The 25,788-nt window shown below is 37.0% G+C and overlaps 1 protein-coding gene across 6 annotated transcripts in view; it reads right to left on the bottom strand.

Annotated features, from left to right (window-relative positions):
- The window catches only part of MYO16 (myosin XVI), a 367,375-nt gene that overhangs the window by 187,003 nt on the left and 154,584 nt on the right, over nt 1–25,788 (bottom strand). For all 6 annotated transcript variants that reach the window (XM_042038442.1, XM_042038458.1, XM_042038424.1 and 3 more), the window contains exons 5-7: nt 25,214–25,322; nt 11,974–12,098; nt 8,047–8,172 (exon numbers count right to left, since the gene is read on the bottom strand). In XM_042038442.1, the coding sequence (XP_041894376.1) occupies nt 8,047–8,172; nt 11,974–12,098; nt 25,214–25,322 (360 nt within the window). The remainder of the gene's footprint in view (nt 1–8,046; nt 8,173–11,973; nt 12,099–25,213; nt 25,323–25,788) is intronic.

Here is a 25,788-nt window from a genome sequence, read left to right as displayed (position 1 = left end):
GGTGGGGGGGAGTGTGTGTAATAGAAGAGGGCATAGATAAAAAGCTGGAATTTGGAACTAACAGCATGAAATAAATGAAGTGAAAGGGAAGAAGAGAAATGTGGCAAGGAGCCAGGATGTAGGTAGAAACAGACTAATCAGAAAAATGAAAGAAGAAAGTGACATGTGAGGATGAAAACACTGAGATTGAACAAGGGAGATTGGGACTGTAAGCAAGTGGGACAGAAGGGCAGGAAGGTTGGCACGAAGTCAAAGTGGAAAAAAATGAAAGCTTGGATGAGAACCAGGGAGAGGAGGAGGGGCAGAAAGCTGACTGTGCAAGGAATCAGGATTCGGCTAAAACATGTAAGGAAAGAACATGGAGCCAGGCAAATGAATTGGACAATAAGGCAATAGAATAAGGATAAGAATGGAACAGACTGGAGGCAATGGGACAAAACAGGCTATGTGTGGGGGGAATGAACCATAAATACTGCGTCTGTTCGTGCACAGAGCCTGGAATTGAACCCAAGTTTCCCAAGTGTCACCACCACCTTTCTGCAGTCAGCAAGTTTAACCTATATGGTCTAAGAGTATGCCTTTTAAACCTCTGGAACAGTTCAAGCAAAAAAAGGGAAGCCTAATGCTGTTTTCAGTTATTAAAACAAGTGACAAAGGTCACTTAAATGTTTTTCTGCAGCTGATTTAAAAACTTCATCAGTCTTTACTTCAAGACTGATAACCTACATTTCTATTTCTCAATCCACCAGGAAATGAGAGAGAAAAAAATAAATTAAATCAGGGAAAATATTATGTGATCTAGTGATTTAAAGATGCTTATAAGTTATGGTCCTAAAAGTTATGTATTTATATTACAGAGAAGTTTATAAATCTGCCACTTCTCAAAGTTTGTGCCTGAAAAGCCTTGTTAGACTTCTTTTTCATACTTGCCTCTCATATATGGAAGTCACTATAAATGGAATTTTAAGGAAAATAAAATTTATATTGATCAGAGAGATCCTGAAATAACCAAATATATAGTGTAGACTGTGCATACCTCAGATTTAAAAACATACAGGTAAACACTGAGAATTTTATAGTAATTTTTTATGCTGAGATTGTGTCTACTCTGTATATGAAGTTCAAACTAATTTCTTATCATTTGGTATTGCATGAATCTAGGTTTTCTTGCCTTATGTTCTCTCCCCACAATTAGCATTTGAATAATTTATAGAAATTTTGTGAATATATTGAGAGTGAAAGAAAGATATCACAAGCAGAAATCCCAAAGTGGTCTCTCTGAGGAAACTGAGTGTAATTTGATCTGAAGGGAAATATGGCTCTTCTACCTGAGTACAATCACATACGCCAAACATGAACAAAAAGACTAAAGAAAAAAGGGTGAGATATGTCTGGATAAAGCATTCTCTAGATTTTTTGACCATAAATTAAAGATTCCAACTACTTGACAGGGAAAATATTTATTCCCTGAGTGACTATAATCTATTCTTTCTGAAACACTAAACAAGCACCCCCTTCTTTAGGCTCTTCTCATTGAAAACATTTGTGGAGTGCGGTTGCAGAAGTTCAGAAATTGCATTCAAAGGAACTACTATGTCAATGCCCAAACTTGATGAGATTAAGTATCATTCCCAGCAGTGAATTCATATATCCCTCTACATTGAAACATATTCCAACAACAGATGTGGATTTTTTTTCTGTTTCAAGCTCTTAAAGGAAAATATGCACACAAGGAAAGAAAAAAAGAAACTACAGGTCACTCGACTACAGTTGAGTCAAATGACTAATCTCTTCTGGTAATGATGAGCAAATTAGTTCACATTGTAAGAGGGTGTATTCTCTGTGACTTCAGCAAGGAGCAGAGTCCCTTTTACAATCTGAAAGAAGTGTTGTGTTTTGACGAACTAACTAATCAGAGGGGTACGATTCAGACCAACCAAATGTGTGTGAGGGAGAATATACTTACAGAATGACAATTTCACAGATTTGGAAATGACACAGGATGTATATAATATGCTAAGAAACATGAGGTAGGCATCTGATATCTATAAACATTTTTTATTTATTTGGGATAATTTTTTTTTTTTTATTTGGGATATTTCCAATTTACTGATGGGAAGAAATCCTTGCTAGTACAGGAGTTACTCTTGCAGAGGTCCGGTCAGCAGTTGAGCAAATGTCTTATCTGTTTTTTTTGACATCATGGAACCCTTTAAACCTAAGCCAGAGGCTAAATCTGTCTCACTAAGTAAGAGAATGCAATGAAGGAAGCTTAAGTATCCCTTATAATCCACCCTGCTTAACTGTTAGCTCTCTCCTTGGCTGTCTTTTGGACCACTCCAACCAGCTCTCTACAAACATGACTAATCTCCTATAGAGGAAACTAGCTCTAAACAATATGAATGTGAGCCAGATTGTTGCCCGGCTTAATCCCTAGCCCTCTTTCACTTAGTGATTTAACAGTTTAGACATAGGCATCATTCCCCAAGGATGAAATTTTGGGAGAGGTAGTATTTAAGCTACTGCAGAGTCAGCTCTGACCTGCACGTCTCCGATAGCTGTTTGAAAGGTGACATTTCTGTGATAAACAACAAAGAAACAGCTTGTGCCTGGGAACTGTTCCAAAGTACCCAAGGCAAATGTCAGAGCTGCAGCATATTCCCACCATGGGGAGGGCAAGTGTGTGCTCTCCTGATCACAGCAGCTGGAAGGTGTCCAGCAGGGACAGCACTACCAATGCCAGATTACTTGCTGTCCACAAAGTGATTGCTGTGCCAAATTCAAATTGAGGGGCCGGCCTGAGAAATAGAAGTCGCCCTTCTGCAGTTGGCACGAGTGCCAGCACGGGCAGGGTGGTACCCAAGCAATGATGTGTGTCTTGCACTGGTGTGCACAGACAACAACCACAAATACACCAACACTGCCCTGCTGCATGAGAGTGAGACAAAGGAGTTCCAGATGCCATCAAAAACAGGGTTAAAAATGTGGATGTCCAAAAGGCCCTGTTAAATTTACACAGGCAACCCTGACTGTCTTGGGGTGACCTTATGATATGTATCCCATATTGCTGCCCTATGCCCAGAAATTAATTCTTGTGCCTTTCTATGCCTCTAAACTGAGGACTGAGGCATATTCTAATTTCTTGAGGCTAGCTTTGTTACCCTAATAATCTTATTTTGAAGTGGATTTTTTTGAGTCACAGATGCAGATTTGGATGTGTGCTGTAGAGCTTATTATTTTCCATCATTTTATTAAGGTAAAATTATTAAGGTAAGCAACTCTGATCTTAATACCTTGAAAATATAAATATTTTTGGTATAATGTTAATATCTCAATATGCATTAAAACCCTAATTAGCCTTAATACTTATGGAGGGGAAATGACAACAGTCCTAGAAATTCAGAATAACGTTGTCTAAAAACGGGCCTATTTTTAATGTCTGCAGGCTGGCAGTATTTCAATCAACAGTCTGTTGCACTCATTGATAACCTAATCTGTTCCTGTAAAGCAAATTCTTGTCTTACAAACAGAGACTGACCTTCAGGCAGTAGCCTCAGCTTCCCTGTTCTGTACTCAGTAGCCATATCCTGTACACAACCCTCGAACTCACCAGCAATATCCAGTACTCCTACGCAAGAAAAATATTCCATTCTGCATCTACATGCTCTGTCACTAACAGGACAATTCATTTATCATTCACCCATGCTCTGTTTCAATTTTCAGACTAATAATGTTTTTACATGGTAAATTTATCCATTAAACTGGTTTTCTTTATAAATGTATGTAAAGACAGATACATATTATTTTTTTTTTCAACATCAGATAATACATACTGACACTTAAAACTCTTACTTATTCCCTCTCTGGAAATAATGCATAGTAATTCTGCTATGTTCTGCTTGTGATAAGATTAGTATAAGTATCTAACTCTAGTCCTTCTCCAGGATTCACTCTGTGCAGCTTTATGCTTTCTAAATGTAAGGCATCAACTCTGTGCCCACTTCATGATGACTTGGAAGACCCAGAAGACCAGTGGGCAGTTCGCCCATCCTTTGGCCCCACATTTTGATCTGGATTCCTCATGAAGAATTTAAAAATGTTCAGATTACACCTCTGACATATGCTAGCTGCCCATGATCTCTATAACCAAGGAGGGTCAGACCTATAAGTAATGAATCATTGCCCTTACCTTAAATGCACTCCTAGGATTTTTTGAATTGTCTTCTAGAGGTGATTTTCCACATTAGACAAGGAAAAGCTTTGATGTTGTCCTTAAACTTAGTTGGCTAAATTTAGTTAAGAACCCCATCCTAAATAAAAATGAGTTTGCCATTACCAAGGAATCAGGTTCATTATAAAGTGTGGATGCAATGTCTTTCACATGACTAACTCACTCAGATTGATCTTTCTCCAGTAATTTCACATACAAATTACTGTGGAAGATGGAGCAATAAGATTTTTATAATCCACTTCATTTACAACTTGAGATTTGTAACAAGAAGCTTACAGTGCCTTTATTCTTGAGAAGTTTCCTCCTGTGCAGATGCAAATTAAATTTTCTCACTATAAATTTAAAACTTTCGCAGTTCCTCCTTTTTTTTTTTCCCTCCTTACTAAAGTAAATTACTAGCAACTCTATTATCTCTATGCTCTTACAAACAACCAGATGTGGTGGGTTTTTCCCCATTTTGTGTATTTGCACACATAGAACTATATATGTATAGAGCTCAGGTCCTTCAACTAAGTCTGGATGTCACTCTGAAATAGTGTAACAATTTCTTCATATCACAACACTTTTTTTGTAAAATAATACGCAAAATATATGTATGTAAGGTCTATAATATAAAATAGTTCAAAAACTAAATCTGCAATTTGTATAACTAATTCAATAGCATTTTATTAAGGTGAGAAGCTTCTCCACATGAAAAATACATCTGTAGCTATTTTATAAACAGGAAAAACTGTCAGTCCTCATGGCTCCTGGAATACTGTACTATACCTATACTGGATGTGGTTTGGTTGCAGGCAGTGCAGCCCCATTGCTGGCAAACTGTTCAATAACAATGGTTTAAAACAGGTTTTCTGAAATTTCTGTGACCAGTAATTACAGGATCATTGCTTATTAGACAATTAGACAATTGCTTAAGACAACAAAAGGCTACTTTGCTGTTCAAATACATTCCTGGAAGGATAGAAATCCTCCCTAGAACCTAAAAGGAGAGCAAACTAAAACCAAATAGACTTTCTGACAGTTTTCCAGTACAAGACAGAGATTTATCACTGTAGCAAGTTTTTCAAGTGTGACTTTTAAAAAAAAATGCCACAAATACGTGTTAGAAGAGCGTGAAACTGTAAGGGATCAAGTCCAGAATTTGTATTAGTGACTTTCTCAGGGAACATTAAGATTTTTGGCTAAAAGATAACTATTCCCTCATAAATATACTTTAATTTAAAAGAGACTATCCAAATCATGTCTTGTCTAAGGTTACTCTCTTTCTGCCATACTACTTTTACCTGAAATAGTAACAATACTTGTTTTAGTGTACAATTAGTTACTCAAAATGGGATTGTAAATATGTTATGCATGTGAATTCATCCTAAGGCTAAAAGACATTTTAAAATTATCATCATAAGAAAGGAAATTTTAAAAACACCCTAATGGCACAGTAACTGAAAGAAATATTTCCCTGATATCTAATAAATCCCTTTATAAAGGAATTTAAATTATTTACTTGTTTCTTACAAACAGAATCAAGTGAAAGCTGTATTTATCTCCAAAATGACACTGGAAAATTACATATAATGATAATAAGATATCTCTAAATTTTATTATTTACTGACACTACAAAGGGAAGATATTTGGTCTGTATTTGGCTAATTTTAGTGAAGAAAAGTACAATGTTCCTTCATTGGCTTTCTCTGTGTGTACCCATACTGCTTGTATAGAGACTAGTGCAGCTGGTCCCTGACTCCTCATTGAAATCTGCTGAAATAGTAAGAATTAACACTATTGTCATCTGGGACATAAAGGGAGATGCAGTTCAACAAAAGTGCCAACAAAAAGGATCATGTCGCAAAATAGCCATTTGAGCTCTTGAAATTCTTCAAAAGGAAAGACATTTTTTCCATTAGCCACTTTCAGCTACAAACTTTATATGTACAGTGCTGTTCCAAAAAGAAAAATACCTGACTTCACAAGAGTATTTCAAGTCATCCAGAGTTAGTGTTGCAAACACACATGCTACACATACACAAGGAAAGGCAAGTTTGATTTTCCAGCCCTTTCAAGTGAGTTCTTTCAAGTCCTCTTCAATTAAACTCATGTTTAGCTTCACAATAGAAGAAATGTACACCTGTAGTATAACCACATTGTTGCAGTACAAAGCCTTCACTTGTAAGCCATCCTAAAATGTCAGAATAAGAAACCTCAGCTCAAGACTGCATCACTACTATCCCTTACTTCTGAGTAAGAGCTTTCTTGCCCTACTGAAGTCTGAACACAGGCAGAGTGAGTGCAGAGGGATCAGTGAGAGCAGCAGAATTACAGAACAATGCAGGGTAAGATGGGATGAGAAAATTAAATCTACAGTAAATTCAAAATACCCCCGATACCTCATTTGCTAACATAACTTTGGTTCTGTACATCTTTGTGGAAAGTTTTTCTATGTAAATTTACACAACCTGAAAATATTGCAGACACACTTCAGGCCATATATATGTATATTTATACATATATATATATATATATATATGTAGTGGCCGGTGAACATACATTACAAGGGACAGAGAGTTTTCAGTAAGACAAGTCCCTAGTACCACAAGAACCACACCGTGTTAGGGTGACCAGAAAGGCTTCTCCCAGGATGCTTGTTCTGTTCTGTTAATTTATCCCAGTTTGGCTCCCCCAGATGGCTGTCAGCCTCTACACCTTATCGCTCCCCCAGAGCTTCCCCATTGGTCCCCGTTCCCTAGTCCCACCTTTTCCCCAGATAAAACTGTGAGCTTTGGGATCATGTTTGTATTTGCCTCTGCAGCCTTCGACGGTGTAGCAGCAATAAATGCTCCTGGCAGAACGCACACAAATGCCCTTCTTGGCTCTTTGCTGCCGACTGTAACACTGAACCCACCCCTGCGGCTGTGGGGGCACGCAGGACCCCACGGAGCCGGGCAGGGACAGTATTTTTATATTTATATATATATATATATGTATGTATGTGTAACCGAATGACTTAATCAATTATGAAAACATCCTGAGCTTTCACACTCTGTAAAAGAGCAGGCACAGGGTATCTCACGGAGAAATCTGTATCCGAGCAGAACTAATTAGTCTCAAACACATTTATTTTTACTATTACTTTTACTACATTTTTACTATTTTCTTGTTATGAAGTGTATTATTTATTTTCTGAAGTCTGAGCTAAGATGCCTCAAAGAGGTTTTTGGAAGATACCTATGGGTAAGAGGTGATCAGGAGGTGGGTGGAGAGCTGTGGACAACTCTCCCTAAGTGGTCAAACTGTAACAAAGACTCACTGAGGATATCTAGGGAGAATGAGGATGAAGAAAAAGTGAAAAGGTAGGCTATTAAGAGGCACAAGTCATGTTTAGGCATGGCCTCCAAATTCCAAACCCAGGACTCACTTCCACAACTCGGTCACTGGAAAACTTTGAACGCAACTATTAAGGGAATCCTGGACATTTATTCACAGAAATACACGCAGCAAAAAAGTTAGCTAAATAAACTTTGACATCAGTCTGTAAAAAAATAAGAAAGTGTTTATTTTGTCTTCCTTTCAAATGTCAGTGCAAATTTAATTTTTGCTGTAGACAAACTGTTGCTGGTGGTAGATTGAGTTGTACTGGTTTGATAGCTTTACAAGGTTCATTCTCAAATTATCTCTGTCATTTGAGATGACATCTGTAGTACACGAATGGGGAAATTTTATACATTAAAATAAGAATAGTCTCCCTGACTCGAAAGCATTTGCTATTACTACAGAAGACTACCATAAAGGAAAGAGAAGCAGGTGAAAAAATCATGCTTTACCTGTCCATACTTTGCAGCTAAATGTAGGGGTGTCCAGTACTGATTATCCACTACATTGAGATCAGCCCCATGATCAACTATCAGAGATGCAACGTTCTTGTATCCATTAGCACAGGCCACATGCAGCTGCAATAGATAAAAAAGTAAATTTTGCGTACGTTAATAGTTTAAAGAACTCATCCATGGTGTGCTATTGCATACCTTTTACTAAATCACAGTTACAGCAAATACAAAATGTACATGTGACAACTACAGACTAGAAAACCACTGCGGAATCTTTTTTAGAATTTATAAACAAGATACACCAGAAAAAAATAATCTTAGCTTATTGTGAACTACTAAACAATCTAGTCTGACTATCACTTTTCATATAACTTCAACCAAACATCCTTTCAAACTCATTCAGACTTCATGAGCCCAGGTAGAATAATACATTCCAATAGAGCTTGAACTCTCTTTGAGCCTAAAACTAACTTTCTTTTGAGACAGTTCAAGTATCCCAGATTTAAGCTGACACTACTCCAAAACAAATTCATTAACACATAATCAAACCATGCACATTGCGACTGCAGCATGAAATTAGTGACAAAAAATACTTTCTCCATTTTGAACCACAGAGATTTTATTTCCTATACTTGTATTTCTTCCCTAGATACTTAATTATTTTAATTGGTAATGGTTTTAAATAATTTTAGTTGATTTTCTGTATCTCTAAACTTCATTTAAGAGACAAAATGGAACAGGAGGAGGGTGGAAAATGCAGTAACAGACTGAGAGAAACTCAGGTCAGAAGGACAAGTAGCACAACTTGCTGCTAAAGTAGGGACAGCTTCAAAGGTAGCTGTGCTTGCTCATGGCTTATCACTCTGAGTAGCAAATACAGTAAGAGTAATAAAGTATGAAAAATGTTATGGCAAGAAAGGGAAAAAGGAAACTCAAAAATATCTTTATTAATGGCTGATTTGAGGAGTTGGACATTATCTTTTGCAATGTATTATTATTTAAGGCTCTATATGTATTTGGCATTTTTATCTGCAATCAATTCCACTATATGTTATTTATAGAATGAGATTTTTTATATTTAAAAACCCAACAGATGTGGTGGGTTTTTTTAAATTAATACAAATAGCAGGTATGCAAAATAAATATAAAAGCAATATAATACCAAACAGGTCTTGTGAACAGAGAAAAAGGGGAGGACATAATAGGGCAATAATAATGATAAAGTAAGAGAAGAAAATGGAATAAGGAATCCTACATCAGGGAAAAATTTTAATTTGCAAGTTTTGGTGGAAATTGTTTCTTTTATGTGGTCCATAACTGTTGGGGCGCGTATTTCATGTGATGAGATTGATCCAGGTTACAGTTTAGTGGTCTTTACTTTCTCGTAGTCCTCTGCTCTGATTTCAAACATTCCCTTAACTTCTGGGAACAAGGGGGACAAGGTCTGAATTTGGAATTTGGCACAATATAACTGCTCATCCCCAGTCAGAAGGACTAAATACTCACACTGGTCAGTAAGAACAGGGCATAGGAATATTGCAGAAATTGAGAAGTGAGATTATAGATGGTACCTGTATCCCCAAACCACACAGCCCAACTGCATGACTTTTCCTCCTCGAAGCATTGTTAGCTGAAGATATTATTTTTCTTGTGATTGAAATGGATGGATAATGACAATAAAAAGGTCTTGCAAGAAACCTGTTACTACAACTGTGTAGTTCCAAAGTCACTGTAAGAATAGGAACACTGATATGGGAGTCTGGGATATTATTTGCCTTATCTGCTATTTTTGGTTCAGCTGCACATGCAGAGTATGCATAAAGTTTTCACTATGAACATGATTGATGCAAAGGGAATGAATACAGTACAACTCATCCAAAATCTTCCCCTGGAAAGGGTGCAGAACTCCCCTGGGGGCAGAACTTTGCTTCTGCATGCTATGATTTCCAATGTACAAAACCCTCAAATTCTTCCTGTAATTTGACATAGCTTCATGGTGGAGAGAGGGTGTGTTTTACAGAAGAAATTACATTTTCTATTCAGGCATCAACTTGACAAGTGCTATTGTGAAGCAGTTTAAAAGCTCATAGGAAATACTTTACAGCTGAAATTTTTCAAAGAAAAACTATTACAGGAGAATACAACAGAATAAATAATTTTACCAAATATGCTGCGTCTGTCTGTATTGCATGTGCACAAATGTAGGTGTTATGAATCTATGAGAATGTGTGTATTTATATATTTACAACAATAATTTCTTGCTTGAATAATCTTAACTTACAAATGGATTTAGATATGTATTCTGTCAAGAGAAAACAAAACTGATTTGAGACTTAAAACAGAGATGCTTGTCTTTTTTGTACAGGTAGATGTAGAGGAACAAAACACTGTTCCCAGAACACTCTGATATGTATACAACTATGTCAGACTCGCTGACTCGACACCCATGAATAAAGAGAGAATTGTTTAACCAAGTCTGTATCTTCCACCAGTTTGTCAGACAAAAGTTTCACGTAATAGAAATCTCAAAGAAAAGCAGAATTACCTACTTTGTATCTACTCCTTGAAAAAATCGGATTACAGCATAAAAACTGTTCAGGCAAAAAGTATCCCTTTCATCAACATTCTACTAAGCAAACAGCAAAAAAACCTAAGTATACACAATGTTTTTCTCCCAGTATTTCCAGTTCTGCTAAACATCTTTCAGAAATGTATTTCAACTATTCCAGCTAACTACAGAAAAGGTTTCATAAAGTAAGATTTATCTAAGTTCATAACTCAGTTTAACTAAGACAATTCTGACTAAAATAGCAATAGAAGTTAAGTACAATATCTATGTGATTTAGCAGCTTAGGTAAAAATATCAGAAAACTGCAAGGTAAATTAATGGTTTTATGAAATAAACTGAAACTTGTGCTGTTTCTTCCCACCCCATCCCTGCTTCCCTCCTGTTTTTAAACTGTTGACTGCCTTGGGGTGGCCATCCCAAAAGTCACAGTGCTCTGTTTCTAGAGAGAACCAGTGGCTGGATGCACCCATCCCAGATATGAGGCTGATTTTTTGATTATAGGTTAAACACTGCACAGGTATTAAAGTATGGAACATTAATCACTCAGTATATTAATTCAGTATCATGAAATGTAATTCAATGCAAATGCAGAATGATAGTAATAATTATTAGTGCTCTAATTATATTAGTACAGTATTTGGAGAAAAAAACAAAGTACTTTAAAAAAGTTATTCAATATATTAACACTGCTGATTTACCATTGAGTGATTGATTGATTGATTGGTAATGGTGTTGAAGATTTTTATATACAAAGGGAACGTTCCACAGACAAGCTATGGAAATACACATGAATTTGGAATTATTTGGCAGCTGAAGAAGTAGAAGTCTGGACAAAACAAAGGGATAGAAGATCTATTTGCATAAAAAAGTATATTGAAATCCCGTGATTACAAATAACATGCAAATTTGGGAGCAAGAGTTCCTGTCCACACATGGTGAATGCTTCAATACACTGAATCAAGATGGGATCACTACATGTTCTAGTAGGAGTCAGCCAGAAGATAGGAGACAACAAAAGGGATCACTCAGTGAAGTTTCAGCCCCTCTCTCACATAGATTGTCAGAGACCACAAGTATCTCCTGGCAGCTTGAAACTATGATGTTAATATTTTTGTTATTAATTTTTATGTTGCATATTTACTGGCCAGGAGCAAAAAAACTGTCACTGAGATGTTGCACTACCCTATTTTAAAATCTGTATTATGCATGGAATTGACATACACCTATATTCAAAAGGCCAGATACAACCAAAATTGTGGTTTATTTTCCTTCTTGAGAGAATTGCCTTGCAAACATGCTGAACTTGTTGCAATACATGCATATTTCCAGGGTGGTGATTACATGTTCCTACTCACCAGGGTAACTCCTTCGTCATTCTTTTGATTCACGCTGCCTCCACTTGAGATGAGCTGTTGGACATCTGTAAGCATTGTCACAGCTCTCTGTATCTTCATTTGGCGCAAGGAATTCAGCTCTACACCTAGAAAAAGAAAAGGATAAAACCTTCTGCTATTTTATTCATCAATAAAGATTTTCTGGGTTTTTAAAAGCTTAATCAACATTTAATTAGACTTTAGTGTATATTTTTAGAGCCTTTACTTACCTACATTTACCAAAAAGTTTATTCCTATTTTTATCAGTCAATACATGGATGATTTAAGTCAGTGAGGAATATCCAATAAACTGCCCTGATCTCCTACTCACTGCAAGAGCAGTTTCAGGTAAAGAACTTGCAATATCATGAAACCCACTGAGACTGTGAAATAGCTGTGATTGGGAAAAGAATTAAAAAATCTAAGGAAGCCAGTCAAGTGTTTGGGACTTACTTAATTTTTTTTCCTGGTTGCATTCTTTCAGCCATGCATATACATCACAGTACCCAGACCAGTCCCTCAAATTTGGTGGCTCAACTGCTTGAGAGTGAAGTCAAGCAAATGACATTAAAACTCAACACTTTTTTATGTGCCTAAGTTATTTTTAACCAGGATTAGTTCCCCAGCTGAGCCTAGACCATTCCAAGGCCCTATAAACCAAGAGGAAATGTGGTGTGGCGGTAGGAACAAATGGGAGGGGATGAAAGGAATGAAGGGTATGGGACTGCTTGTGTCAGCAATGCTACTGAAAGAACAGTTGTCAAAGAACAGTGCTAAAAAGAAGATAAGGAAGGCAGTCTATAACCAAAAGAAAGCATGGTCTCCAGTCTGAAGAGGTTTAAAATAAGAAACAGGATACAACAAAAGTGTGAAGTGGTTAAATTAGAAACTGGCTGTGGTTTGATTGGAATAAATAACCAAAATTTTGGGCTTCATTCCTCTGCTTCTAGCTCCATGTGATGATTTAAACCCCATATATAGAAAATGTAATTTGACTATAAATATCCTTGCTCTCTGTCCTGGACATGACATCGCAAAAACTCATATGAATAAATGATTTTTTGTTTCTCTTCTACATTTGTCACTAAGCTGGAAAATGATGAACTATAAATTAATTTAATTATATGTATTTAACTTAACATTTTTTTCTTCAACACTTCTTGAAGTTCTTTACATTACAAAAAAAAATTAAAGCATGTTTCAGGGTAAAATCATATTTTGAACTTCTTAGTTTTAATCTGCCCTGGAACTTGCATAAATGGGTGTATGATACATAGTTCACAAAAGCATTCAAACATGTTTTTTTCTAACATGCCACTGTACACACTACTTTATGTTCTGTTGCCTGCAACACTCGTAAGAGTTTCAGCTCTGAAGTGAAATGCTCAGTGGGAGCACTGTCTTCCTATTCTCTTCTGTCACCAAAATGATACTAAAGAACACCAAATGTAAAACACAAATGCAAATATGACATGGATAAAATTACGTTTTGTGTATCTGAATTAACCCTGTGATCTTTCATGTGAATGTAATTTAGACAAACACACACATGTATATATCTATATCTATCTATCTGCTTAGAGATTTATACTGATAGATTAAATTAGACAATGTCCCCAAAGGAGAATGTGTTTAACATGCTACTGCCTGACAGTTGGTAGACCAGAACACAAGGCAAATTTCATAGAATGTTCTCCGTGTCTCCTAAAAATCAATGTATATTGTCAGAACTAAAGCTTTTATGCCTTCATCACATTTCAGAGTAATGATTTGAAACTACCTGATGAAATTTATGATATTTATGCAGTGCTGCATGACATCTGTCAAATCCTTTTTTTCCTTTCTGTTTCTGCCTATTTCCTGCTTTTTGCAACGGTAAATTGACGGTTTAACATTCTTGTCCCAGTGACAGAACTCTCCCAAATACCTAAGGGCAATATACACCCAAAATTAATTATCATTTGCAGTGCTAACTTAACATTTTAAACATACAACATTGAAGACTCAGCAGACAAAATGAAACTTCATTGGTCCAGATGAAGTTTTTTCTAATGTTCTAAGGAAGGAAAGATTAAAGTTTAAAAATATATGAAGCATTTTATACTTGCTAAAGGCATCCATACTTAAGTACTGCTGACAGAACTTATGTCAATTTTTTCTTCCTCTTGATATGTCTGGTAAACAATTAGAACAAGTTTTGGGTTTCAAGGAGAGAGGAAACAGGTGGAAATTAATGTACTGCCTCTTTTTTCTGGGAATACCTCAAACACTCAAAAACAAAAACTAAGTTCACAATCCACAAGTCAGAAATACCAGTTTCTGATTTTCCCAGGAAGAAAAATGAAAAAATAATAATAAAAAAAAAATACTGAGAGTGAAACACAGTTATTGTCGGTTTATTTCCTTCATCACATTTAACATAAATTACAGTAATGCTTACAGGCTGAGGGCAGGGGCCAGCTGAGTCCACTCAGCCTTTTCTAGCAATATACTACTGACTTACACCCAACAGAGACAGAGAATTAACATATCAGTACATTCTTATATTAGCAGTGAAATATTGATCCTTACTACGTGTAAATTCCTTTTATAGAACCTTGGTGTGACCTGTCTGGGGCCACAAAAAGCCTGGCCGTTGAAAGATTAACTCTGCTCATGTTGAAGAAGAAATCAAGAAAAGTATTCAGTTGCATTAATTGCCGTATTATTTTCTATTGTAAATGTAATGTAGCCATCAGCTCAGAGAAAACACATAAACCATGCTACAGTGCAACAAAATCCAGTCTGTATTAATCCAAAACCTATTCAAGACAGCTTTACTGGCTTCAAACTAACAGTTGTATAAAGGAATGATACATATTTCATTAAACAAATAGAAGTAAATTAGCCTGGCAAGAGAAGTACCAAAGTGACATGGTTCCACAGACTTCATTTCTTAAATATCCAGAGTGGGTTTGAAAATGTTACAGAAACAATAGAGTTTCCCTTTCTCTACCTTTACAAAAAATATAATGAAAACATGTAAAAATAATCTAAGTTGCAGCTTTAGAAGTGTAGTTTTGAATTCCAAGAAATCAGGAGCTATTAGGCTTTGAGCAAAGACTTCTCTGGTGGGGAGCTGAGAAGCAGATTTATCAAGCATGCACATGTATCATTCTCTGAGGCTCAAACAAGGAGACCTTGTCAATAAGTGCTTTCCTTTAATCAAGCTCATAATTCTGGGGAGTCTGTTCTCCATCCCCAGGGAGTGATACTTTCCAGGAATTTAGATGGAACAACAAAATGCTGCTCATACAGTAAGTAATTCTCACCACCTGAATCAAAGAATGACCTTCACATTGCTTTTCAAAGGGGAAGTGTGGTTTAGATATTCAGCTGAAATGGGACAACAGCCAGCATGAATAAAAGGAGGAAGAGAAACACATTGCCATCTACTATGAAAACAGATTCACGTTGCAGAAAATGAAAAGTCAAAAAAAAAAAAGACATACTATAGAAAAACCTCCAAATACCCTGTAAAATCAGAAGAGCTACACGCTCAGGAATTCTGCAGGAGGTAAGATGGAGAAGAAACAGTTAAAAAAGCAGTGACCCTGAAGGGCACACATTTGGTGATGAGTATCAGCGCTGATGTCAGGCAGGAGCATAACCTAAAAGCTACAAAATAAATTACCTCTCACTGTTTAAGAAAAACACCTGACAAGGCCATTTCATGTGCTTTGGCTGTCTCACCTTCTCTGGCATATGGTTATAGAAAGGAATAGAAAAACCTCAGCTAAATAATGCAAAAATAACTTTCCAAAAGTTTCAGTGATAAAGAAATACAAGGCAAACAGGATTGCTATTAAACACATTTTCCTCACAAATGTCCAGTAGAAAGAAGCATGCAAGGGGAACACCTGTTCCTGGGACCAGCACAAAGCAAAACACTGAAGCACTCTTCGCACCCATTGCACACACCCCCAGCAGCCACTCTTGCTGTAGCATACAGGTCTCATTCTCCAATGGGCTTAACATTCTTAAGGAGAGGTCAACAGCATCTTGTCTTGCAAACACAAATGTACATTAAAAACTTGCAACAGCTTTGAGAAGCCATTCTCTCTTCTCATACTTCTACAAGTGAGTCTTCTCTCACTTGTAACTATATCTGCCCTTCCTGCACAGAGCTGTAGATGCAAGACTCTTTTCACCCCATGTATGATGGGCCTCTCCTACTCTTCTATAATTCAGGGGATACCACATTTTAGAATTTGTATTTTTCTTCTCTGCAGCGTAGAATACAATAGACATGTTAAAAAAAAAAGTCATGGTACAATTCTTTAAATACTGACTTTCATTCATTGAAATATTCAGATGTAGCTATTACTTTATCTGCTGAAAGTTTTAGAAAAACCTTGTCAACAGCATTATTATTGTGAGATTACATTGTTCAATAGCCCTTGTGCATATCACCTGGCATTATATGAATCTGATTTTCAAAGGTCAGCATACAAACAGCTACATGCCAGCAACATTTACCGTGTGAGAAGGGAAGCTAGTATTTTCACATTCTGCAAAAGAATGTATATTTGCAAAACTACTGAGGCCTATAGCTCCAATTCACTGCAGCAGTACTGACTGTTGCTGGAGGGTTTTGCCTGTCTGCCTTTAAAGATACCATTACATATATTTAGTGAAGCATGTTTAGTTTCATAGGCTGGTTTGGAAGGAACTTTACAGATCATCTAGTTCAACCACCCTGCTACGGGCAGGGATACCTTTCACTAGACCAGGTTTCTCTGAGCCCCATCCAACCTGGCCTTGAGCACTCCCATGGATGGGGCATCCACAGTTTCTCTGGACAACCTGTTACAGTGCCTCACCATCCTCACAGTAAGGAATTTCTTCCTAAAGTCTAATCTAAACCTACTCTCAGTTTAAAACCATTGTCCCTGTCCTCTCAGTACATGCCCATGTAAAGAGTCTCTTTCCATCTTTCCTGTAGGCTCTCCTCAGTACTGGAAGGCTGCAACAAGGTCGCTGCAAAACCTTCTCTTTTCCAGGCTGAACAAGCACAATTCTCTCAGCCTTTCCTCATAGGAGAGATGTTCTATCTCTCTGCTTACCTTGGTGGCCTCCTCTGTTCTCGCTCCAACAGGTCCATGTCCTTCCCATACTGGGGACCCCAGAGCTGGATGCAGCACTGCAGGTGAGGTCTCACCAGTATGGAGTAGAGGGGCAGAATCACCTCCCTTGACCTGCTGCCCACACTGCTTTGGATGCAGTCCAAGGTACAGCTGGCTTTCTGGGCTGATAAGGTTTATTTCCTTCTAGTCTGAATATGCTGTCAGAAGTGAAGTTCCCACCTCCTCCTCATGTAGATACCAGAATGACAATTCTCCCACTCTAGCGAACATGCTTTTATTCCTCTCTCTTCTACAATAAGGACATTGATGATCCTTTCAGCTAAAATTAGTTAAGTGAACTGTCTCTTAACATGTATGGAAACAAAAATATTTTTTGTAATTTATTTCAAAAGACTGGCACAATCTCAAGGCTTAATATTAATGCATTCATTTGTGGATACATATTGCATGTTTATTATTTTATTTGTAATATTAATACTAGAACACAGAAGCAAAAGAAGTATATCACTGTCTGCAGCTACTTGTGGTAAATATCATGTCTGAAATGAGATCATCACAGATGGTGTTTCTACACTACAGATCGTACTGCAAGGTTTTAATATGTTATAGTTAATTTTTTTTGTGAGAGACCAGTAAAAGCAGACTACTCAACACATGCAAGGGATTCAGGAGCTGAAGGTGAACACAGGCCAGGCAGGTCAGCACCCTCACTGACCAGGGCACAGTCCCACAGTACCCAAAAATTAAAATCGAGCAGGTCTGGTGATGGGAATCAGGGCCAACAGAAGTCCTGTGATTGCCAGAAAAGCCTCTAGCAACAAATACAGGTAAATCAGATGAAGCAAGGAATCAAGTCAGTGGTCCAGGGTAGGCATCAGCAAGGATCATGGCTAGGTACAGGACTACCTCAAGCAAGGACCTGAGACTAAATGTGGCTGCAGAGATAAAGGATGGGTGAAAGATTATGACAGTGCTGCTCCCAGCTTTGCCTCACAGCTTACCTCTTTCCCATCTGACAGCTCCCAGGTTACAAGGCCATCACAGCTGGCCTTGAGCATAGGCAGCCAAGCCCCTGGGAGCAGGGGCCTGTGGGTGCACTGTGGGCACTGACATTTTTTCCAACTTTATAAAGGTTATAGTTTTAGGAAGTCTATAAAGAAGTGAAAATATGCTTCTGATGGTAATGAATTAGATTATTTCTTGATAAGTTGTCTGAAAGGATATTGAAAGGATATCCCCAGTTTCTGATATTTTTCACAATCTTTTTTCAAATCTTAGCAAAGCCTATTCGTCAAGGAGATGCCTGTTTTCCTTCTAGCCTCTGTTAGAAAACCAGATCATAAACTACTGGCTATAATTTTAAATGTTAATTTCAGTGTCAAAAGTTAGTGAATTTAAAGGTTTTCCCTTTGACAGAAACATATGGGTAACATCCTGGAAGCACAAAAATATTAAGAGGAATCTAAGACTTCAAAGCCAGTCCCCCAAGAACAAGAAAAATTAAAAATTAAGGCAGCTTATTCATGCTTGTATTAGAAAACACAAAGGCCAAAGGAAGATGAGCATTCTCAATTATGACATTTTCTAATGTGTCCCATTTCCATGGGCTTCGTTTTGTGAAAGGACCTACTGAAACATTTAATTTGTTCCTTTGTTCTTAGTGGCAACACCAACACCTAACTCCTACCATCAATTATTCAGGCTTTCTGCAGAAAATAGATTTTTTGTGTGTGATAATCTTATGGGTAGGTGATTCCTGATCAACAAGAATCAAAGTGAAATAAACCTTGAGCAACCCTGAGGCTGTTTGGTCTTGATTGCCTATTTTTCTATCAACCTACTGCATCAATATTGTTGAAAGAAAATTTGTAAGGATAAATCAAGATCATGGTGCATATGGTTCTGAAATAGAAAATATGTCAGGGGATTTAGTTTTAGCTGAAGATTGCTGATCTTTAGTGCTAACAATCTGTATGTGTTGGCATTTACTCCATTCTAACTGCAGTATATTAGCAATAATTCCTTTTATGTCTGTGAAATAATTTTAAATATTACAATCTAGACCAGTATTTTTCTGAAATGATACTAATTTATATCTGTTGCTTTTCTTGACTGCACTGAAGCAACTCTAAGATTTTTTTCCTCTTGTTGGATTACTAAATCTGTTTAAGGGTTTCTGTAGCACAACCTCAACATCAAAACGTTTTGGTGTACACATTCATTCCTTTTAACTAATAACAATCAAACCCGATGAAAAATACACACAACTGGGATTTTCATTTTGATCTTATTCTCACAAAAGTGCCAGAGTGTTGAGAAGCACACAACGAGATGTATTGTCCAAGTGTTGGCAGCTGTGGAGCTGTAGGGACAGGCTGTGTCGGGAGAGCCAGGGGCTGTCCTGTGATCTCTAGCAGACCCTCAGCAGGACACAGCTGAGCCTGGCAGCCAAGTGTGACCCATGGCAAAGCAGACAGATGCTCCTGAAGGAGCTCCACACCTGCAAAAAACCCACACTGGAGCAGAGGAAAAGTGTGAAGAAGAAAAGGGGCAGAGGGAGAGACTGCCATGTATTGACTCGAGCTCCCCCATGCCTCCTTGTGCTGCTTGTGAGGGTAGAAGAGTTTGGAGTGAAGGAGAGAAGCCTGGGAAAAGGGGAGGAAAAGTGTTGTTCTAATGTTTGTCTTTCTGTTTCTCACTACCTGAACCTATTCCAGCTGACAATTTTCACGAAGCTGAATCTGTTTATCCTGTGACAGTAACTGATAAGCAGTCTTGCTCCCCTTGTCAGGAAGGGAATGGGTGAGCAGCTTTGTGGGATTTTTTAGTGCAGCCGCACCAGATTTTAGGGATAACTTCAAATTAACTTATAGCTTAAATCAAAAATAGTTTTGGTATATCTTCCTATCACATTCTAGATTACTGTAAAGTGTCAGGTTTGCAGCAATTTTTTTCTCAATCCTTGTCCATTACTTTTCTAAATCAGATTTTCCTGCACATGTCATTCCCCATATGTTGTTAACTGTTGGCTTCAGGGAAATTCTCCTTATTGTAGTAATTTAGAAGTTGGCTATTTCTGGCTAATGTTAAAAACTGTCTTCAGTGTAGGATTCCGTACTAACGCATAGCTGCTTTTATTTTTTTTCATTCTACCCACTGCTGCGAGGTAGAAAAATAAATTTATTTCTTCTATTTTGCAGCTGAAGAGTAATCCCCTTGATAATAAGAATTTAACAAACCATGGTCTGTATTTGCAATATCTGCACAATATTTTAACTGATTTAAACCATGCAAAACCACATAAAGGGATAGGGCTTGCACATGGTTTTGGCTCTATATGCAGTTTTCTGAGACACCTGAATATGATCCTTTTAATATTCAGGGAACAGACCCATTATTCCCCCACCTTGGAATAGCATAATAGATTTTGCTTAAGGTGCATGAAATCTCTAGTACCATCAAAGGTCAATAACCTTTAACCAGCTATTTAAAATTAATTTGCCCCCACAGAAAGTGAGTAATACTGTGTAAAATACTTTGCAGAAAAGCAATACCCATTTTTTCTTCTGTACCTGTGTCACACTAGAAAAAGGAATACCATCTGTACCTTCGGGTAGATATGTTATTTAAATATAGTCATTCTTCAAAAAATAAAATCACAACAGATGGTTTTCTTTTGCTTTTGTAATGATCTGCTACTGCATGAAATTCTCACTAAACAACAGACAAAAAAGCTATTAAATTTGCTTTCAGATGTGTGTGATACGTAGACATTTCTTTAAAAAAAGGGGAAAAAAAAGAAAGATGTAAATGTCCAAATATTCTTTTTTCAGATTAAATAACAAGGCTGATGTTCTTGGAATGCACAGTTGTCCTACTGAAAACTGAAGCCTGAGATCTTGGAGGACAAAAGAGAACAACTCTTTTTTGGGAAATGAATTACAATGAATTTGTCACCTCCTGTGACTTGGCAAATACAGAAACAAGAGCTATCTGTCAATCATTTTTAGTTTATAGCTGAGTCATGCAATACACTATACAACTAAATACCAAGTAAGGAAATAAACAAAAATGTTGCATTCCTCAAAGTGTTAAATACTTAAAACAGCCTAATGGAAAAGGAGGAAAAAAAGATCATATGCCATGATCAGAGTTTCACTGACACAGTTCTACAATAGAACATTCTGCCTCCAGAAACAGAGAATACACTCACAGTCATTTAAAGTTTGATGGTTTTAAAATGCCATTAATGAATCAAAAGATTCGCCTTAAAATATAAAACTGTTATTGATCAAAATAAAGGTTATGGAAGGTGCTGTGTGAAATTCTTGATGATTCCAATAATCAATCAGGTTTAAAACGAAACAGGACAAGTAGTGAAAAAAAAAAAAATCACCTTTTTACATTATTATTTTCATTTCACCTCTGAAGGGAGACATTTCCTGAAAGTAAACAATGAATGGCTATGAAGCTAAAGGCATAAGTGGCAACAAAGAAAATTTCAAATGAAAACAAAATGAAAAGAAATGACATAAAGATGGCTTAGCACTGGAAGGCAGCCTAGAGAGAAGTAGAATCTCCAGTCCCACCTGGCCTGCTCTTAGTTGGCCTTGTCTTGGCAGATGTTGAAGTCCTTAAATGTCATGACTTTCTTATCATAGCAAACCAAGACCATCAGTAGCATGGAGAACCACTGACATCTTGGCATAGAACAGATTTAACAGCTTTTACTAGTGTTTTCCTTGAGGCTGGTCAAATTAATAACCCTTCTGCTCTCTATAGTCAGCATTTCCTATCACTGTTCGTGATAGGACCACAGACTACTGAATAGGCATCTACATATAGACCTGTAAATTTCAATATCCTAAGAGTCATCCTGCATAGCAGACTTCTATGTCTCAGCTGGCCATTCTGGGCTGCCTTCAGAGCACATGAAAAGCAGGCAGTTCAGATCCTAATTCATGTGCCTCATTACAGATGCCTACCTTCAAAGCATCTCTTTTTCTCTAAGGGTTGGCTATAGACTACGAGACATTAGTTTTAGATAAATCAACCCAAGTAAAGTCCTTGAGCCCGTGAGCCCACTAGGCTTCTGAGTGCCCCCTGAACATGATCTGATATCATATGGTTAAGATATTTCACTTTCCTAAACATGAAACAGGTTGTTGTATTTTCCCTTCCATCCTCAGTTAGGGTTATCTTAAATGAAGCTTACAATATGCCAGAATTTTTACCCAACAGAAACAATGCTCTTAATATACACAGGATATATACCTCGAATTGTGTTCTCTTAGGTAACTGAAGTCTGCTAATTGCTTTCTTCAGTGAATAATCACTTTTAGTATACAATGTAACATTATTTATATAACATTATATAACAGCAGAGAAAGCTAATTTCTATACAGGAAAAGAGAATTTTTAATGAAATTCTAATAATTTCATTAGACTTCAGTAATAAAATCTCCATCTAACATCCTCATATGTTATATTCCATAACAATAAAGTATATATGGAAGCTTTCTGGCAGTTGCTAGATGACTACAATATTTTGTACTTGTGGTACTCCTGTGCCCTAACAGATCATTTACAAGCAGAACTCAAAGAACTAACTCCAGTAACTGTCTTAAAATATAGAAATCATTAAAGGCATCCAAGGCTATTGTTATCCCTTATGGCTCCAGGCCTTCCACAGAGTAAATTAGATTTTTTCAAACAATGAAGAGCAGTTCAGTCACTAAGATCTGTAGTGAAATTAAACAGATACAGTGAGCTACCATAGAAGTGAAATCTGTAAGGAATTATATACACACTAGACTTCTAAGAATTCTAATGTTCCCAATTAAAAAAGTTTTCTGTGGCTTCAAAGCTACTTGTTCCAATCTTGCTTTGTTTCATTGAAGTAAATTGATAGCTTCTGGTTTGCTCGTTAGCTGAGCATAAGGTACCTAATTGCACTTTTCTCCATGAACTCTGCAATCAGAGGCAATGATTAGAGTATAGTCTATTCTACACACAAATCTCTTCTTAACATTGTAAACCAGGCTGCACAGCTGAATGCAGAATATTATGAAAGCATTTTAGGAATGCAGGGAAGTTCAGAGAATGGGGAAATATTCTTTACACATTGTTATTAAAGGGTGAGACTATGGCTGGGTGTTTCTCAACACTACAGGCCAAAGATGGTATTGACAATGGGATCAGCTAATCTTGTAAAACAAGACTTGGTCCTGACGTTGTATTCACATGCAGGTGCGCATGGGGATTACTGCCATGAGGAGAACTTCACCAAAACAATCCACAGAGAAACATTTACTCTGGGAAATTCAAAGTAATTCATACTTATTCTTACAGCTTAATTTCCTTCAAGAATCTCCTCCTCAGTTACTATTAATCGTGGTAGGCTATACAAATATTTCAGTAGGTATTAACTACTATTAACAGAAGTAAGCGCAAAATAAGGATACTTTGAGCTGTCTATTGTTCCAAGAATAATACTAGCAGACCAAGCAAAGCTGATGGGCATTTTGACACTGATCACCCAAAGCCCAGCTTTTCATGCCAAGGGGTAGGACTGATCTCTCCTAACAATCTAACCCTAAAACTTGTCAACTTAAGTTCTTCTTAGTCAGCAGAAACAGTCCTGGAAGTCAGTTCTCCTCACCTAGCCAGGCTAGGAAGAGATGAAAGAACACACGCATTTCCTCTTTTGCTCTACTGACGAAAAGGTCTGGATGATTAGCTTCAGCTTACCCATCTAAAGTTAGTAGAGGTAGATGTCACCTTCAAAATGTTTATGTTTTTTTAATTTGGTAACTTCCCACATTCACATAATCACTGTTTAATTAGGAATAGTGCCTCTCCTCTCTACTGTAAAAGAGATACCACTGATAACTGTAGAAACTAACCAATCTTTTATTTTTTTTCCCCAAATCTATCTCATTTTGCAGCCAAACAAAAAAAGTGACAAACCAAGGAAAGAGGAAACATTTCCTGATAGACTTGTATTAACAGTTGCAAGTAAGCAGACTACATCTTGTATGCTACAGAAGTTTTGCATGTTACCTGTTAAATATGAATCAAAGTACTTGGAATATTTAGACAGCAAATGTCTACATTTTTTAAAGCAATAAAATTTTTAGAAGCTAATAGCTGCTTTGCCATTAGAAAAATCCAAAACCAGAGCTGTGAAGACACTGCCACGCACTGAGAAAACAAAATTATGAAACATGCAATACACTGGATGTGTGCAGTATAGGACCTGACACTGTGATTTCCTTGACACTTTCCTTAAATGTTTATTAACAGAATATAATTTAACTTAGTTTATGTTAAAGAAGGTTTCTTATATGGAGGCAATGTTGAAAATACACATTTTTTATGTTATTGCTCATCATATTTGCTTAATGCCTTTTCCTCAGTGTCAAGATGAGCCACATACAATGTTAAAACAACCTATCATAGTCAAAAGCAATGCCAGAAATCTCACTTCAGAACTCTTATCTAAGTTTGGAACTGATGAGCAACAAATCCAGTTTTTTGATACAAGTCCTGTCATCTATAACATATTAAGCATAATTCATAATAGAAACCTAGCTACAGTATTTTCACAATTAAAAAAAACTCAAACCAATACGAATATTTTTGAATAAGGGATAAAGTATCATATGCATTTTCATCCAAATTATTTGTAAAGATTTATTTATTTATTTAGCAGTCTGTCACTCAAAAAAAATTTCCCTGAAACTATACATGGGAAATGAAACAAAATGTAAAACCTGGTCCTTGAATAGTAAAATTAATTGTTTTAAAAGCTTCTGCATTGCTGAAGTTTTTCTGCTTTGAAATTACATTCTAACATCTCCATACAAAAGATGAAAAGCAGTTTTGACAATGACAACTGCCATTAACCTTTGTTAGTTGTTCCAATTTAAGTACACTAAAAACTTTTGTGGTTACAAATCATCTTCCTCCCCCTCATCCCCAAACTAATATAGTTCAATTGGTTTTAGTGTGACTTACATCAGATCAGTATACATCCTTATCATATTTATGACATGTTCAATAAAAGCATTCCAAAAGCTGAAGGGCTGACTTACCATTTTCTTCCAAGTACATCAGAAGGATGCTGCTAGATTCAGTCCCTTCTACAGCATAATCAAGTGCAATATTTCCATTAACATCTTGCAGAAGCACATTTGCTCCAGCCTACAGACAAGAATTAAAAGCACTTTAGGTTTGTGTAGTGAAATCCCAAAACACAACTGAGGCTCTTACACAGTCCCGTTCGAAAACATTTCAGAGCTGGGGTCCTTAGACAGCAGGCTGATTACAACCTGAAACAAAACCAAACACACAAAAAAGCAAAGGCAAAGTGAAGGGCTCATGAATGTCAAAAAGCTGGCTTTGTTTGACACAGCTGACACTCTTGCCCCACTAGCTGTCCAGCCTGCTTTTGCTACACAGATGTCCGAGTTGCTCTTCAGTGAGTTTTGGAACCACCGCCATTTGCAGCGCAACACTTTAAAGTCAGCTGTCACCGACCACAGTCTGCCTTAAAACACTTCACAGCAACCAGCAGTGGTTCAAAAGGTGACTGACAAGCAGCACAGACACCCCTGCAGTAGGGATGGGCAGACAGCTGGTCTGGGTAACCTTGTCAGCTGGCCCGACC

This window comes from Corvus kubaryi, unplaced genomic scaffold (assembly GCF_017639235.1).
Source record: "Corvus kubaryi isolate FWS band 111438036 unplaced genomic scaffold, C.kubaryi_AGA036_p1.0 133, whole genome shotgun sequence".
Lineage (NCBI taxonomy): Eukaryota > Metazoa > Chordata > Aves > Passeriformes > Corvidae > Corvus > Corvus kubaryi.
Note: the sequence above shows the minus strand (reverse complement) of the source record. Positions and strands in the feature narration are given on the sequence as shown.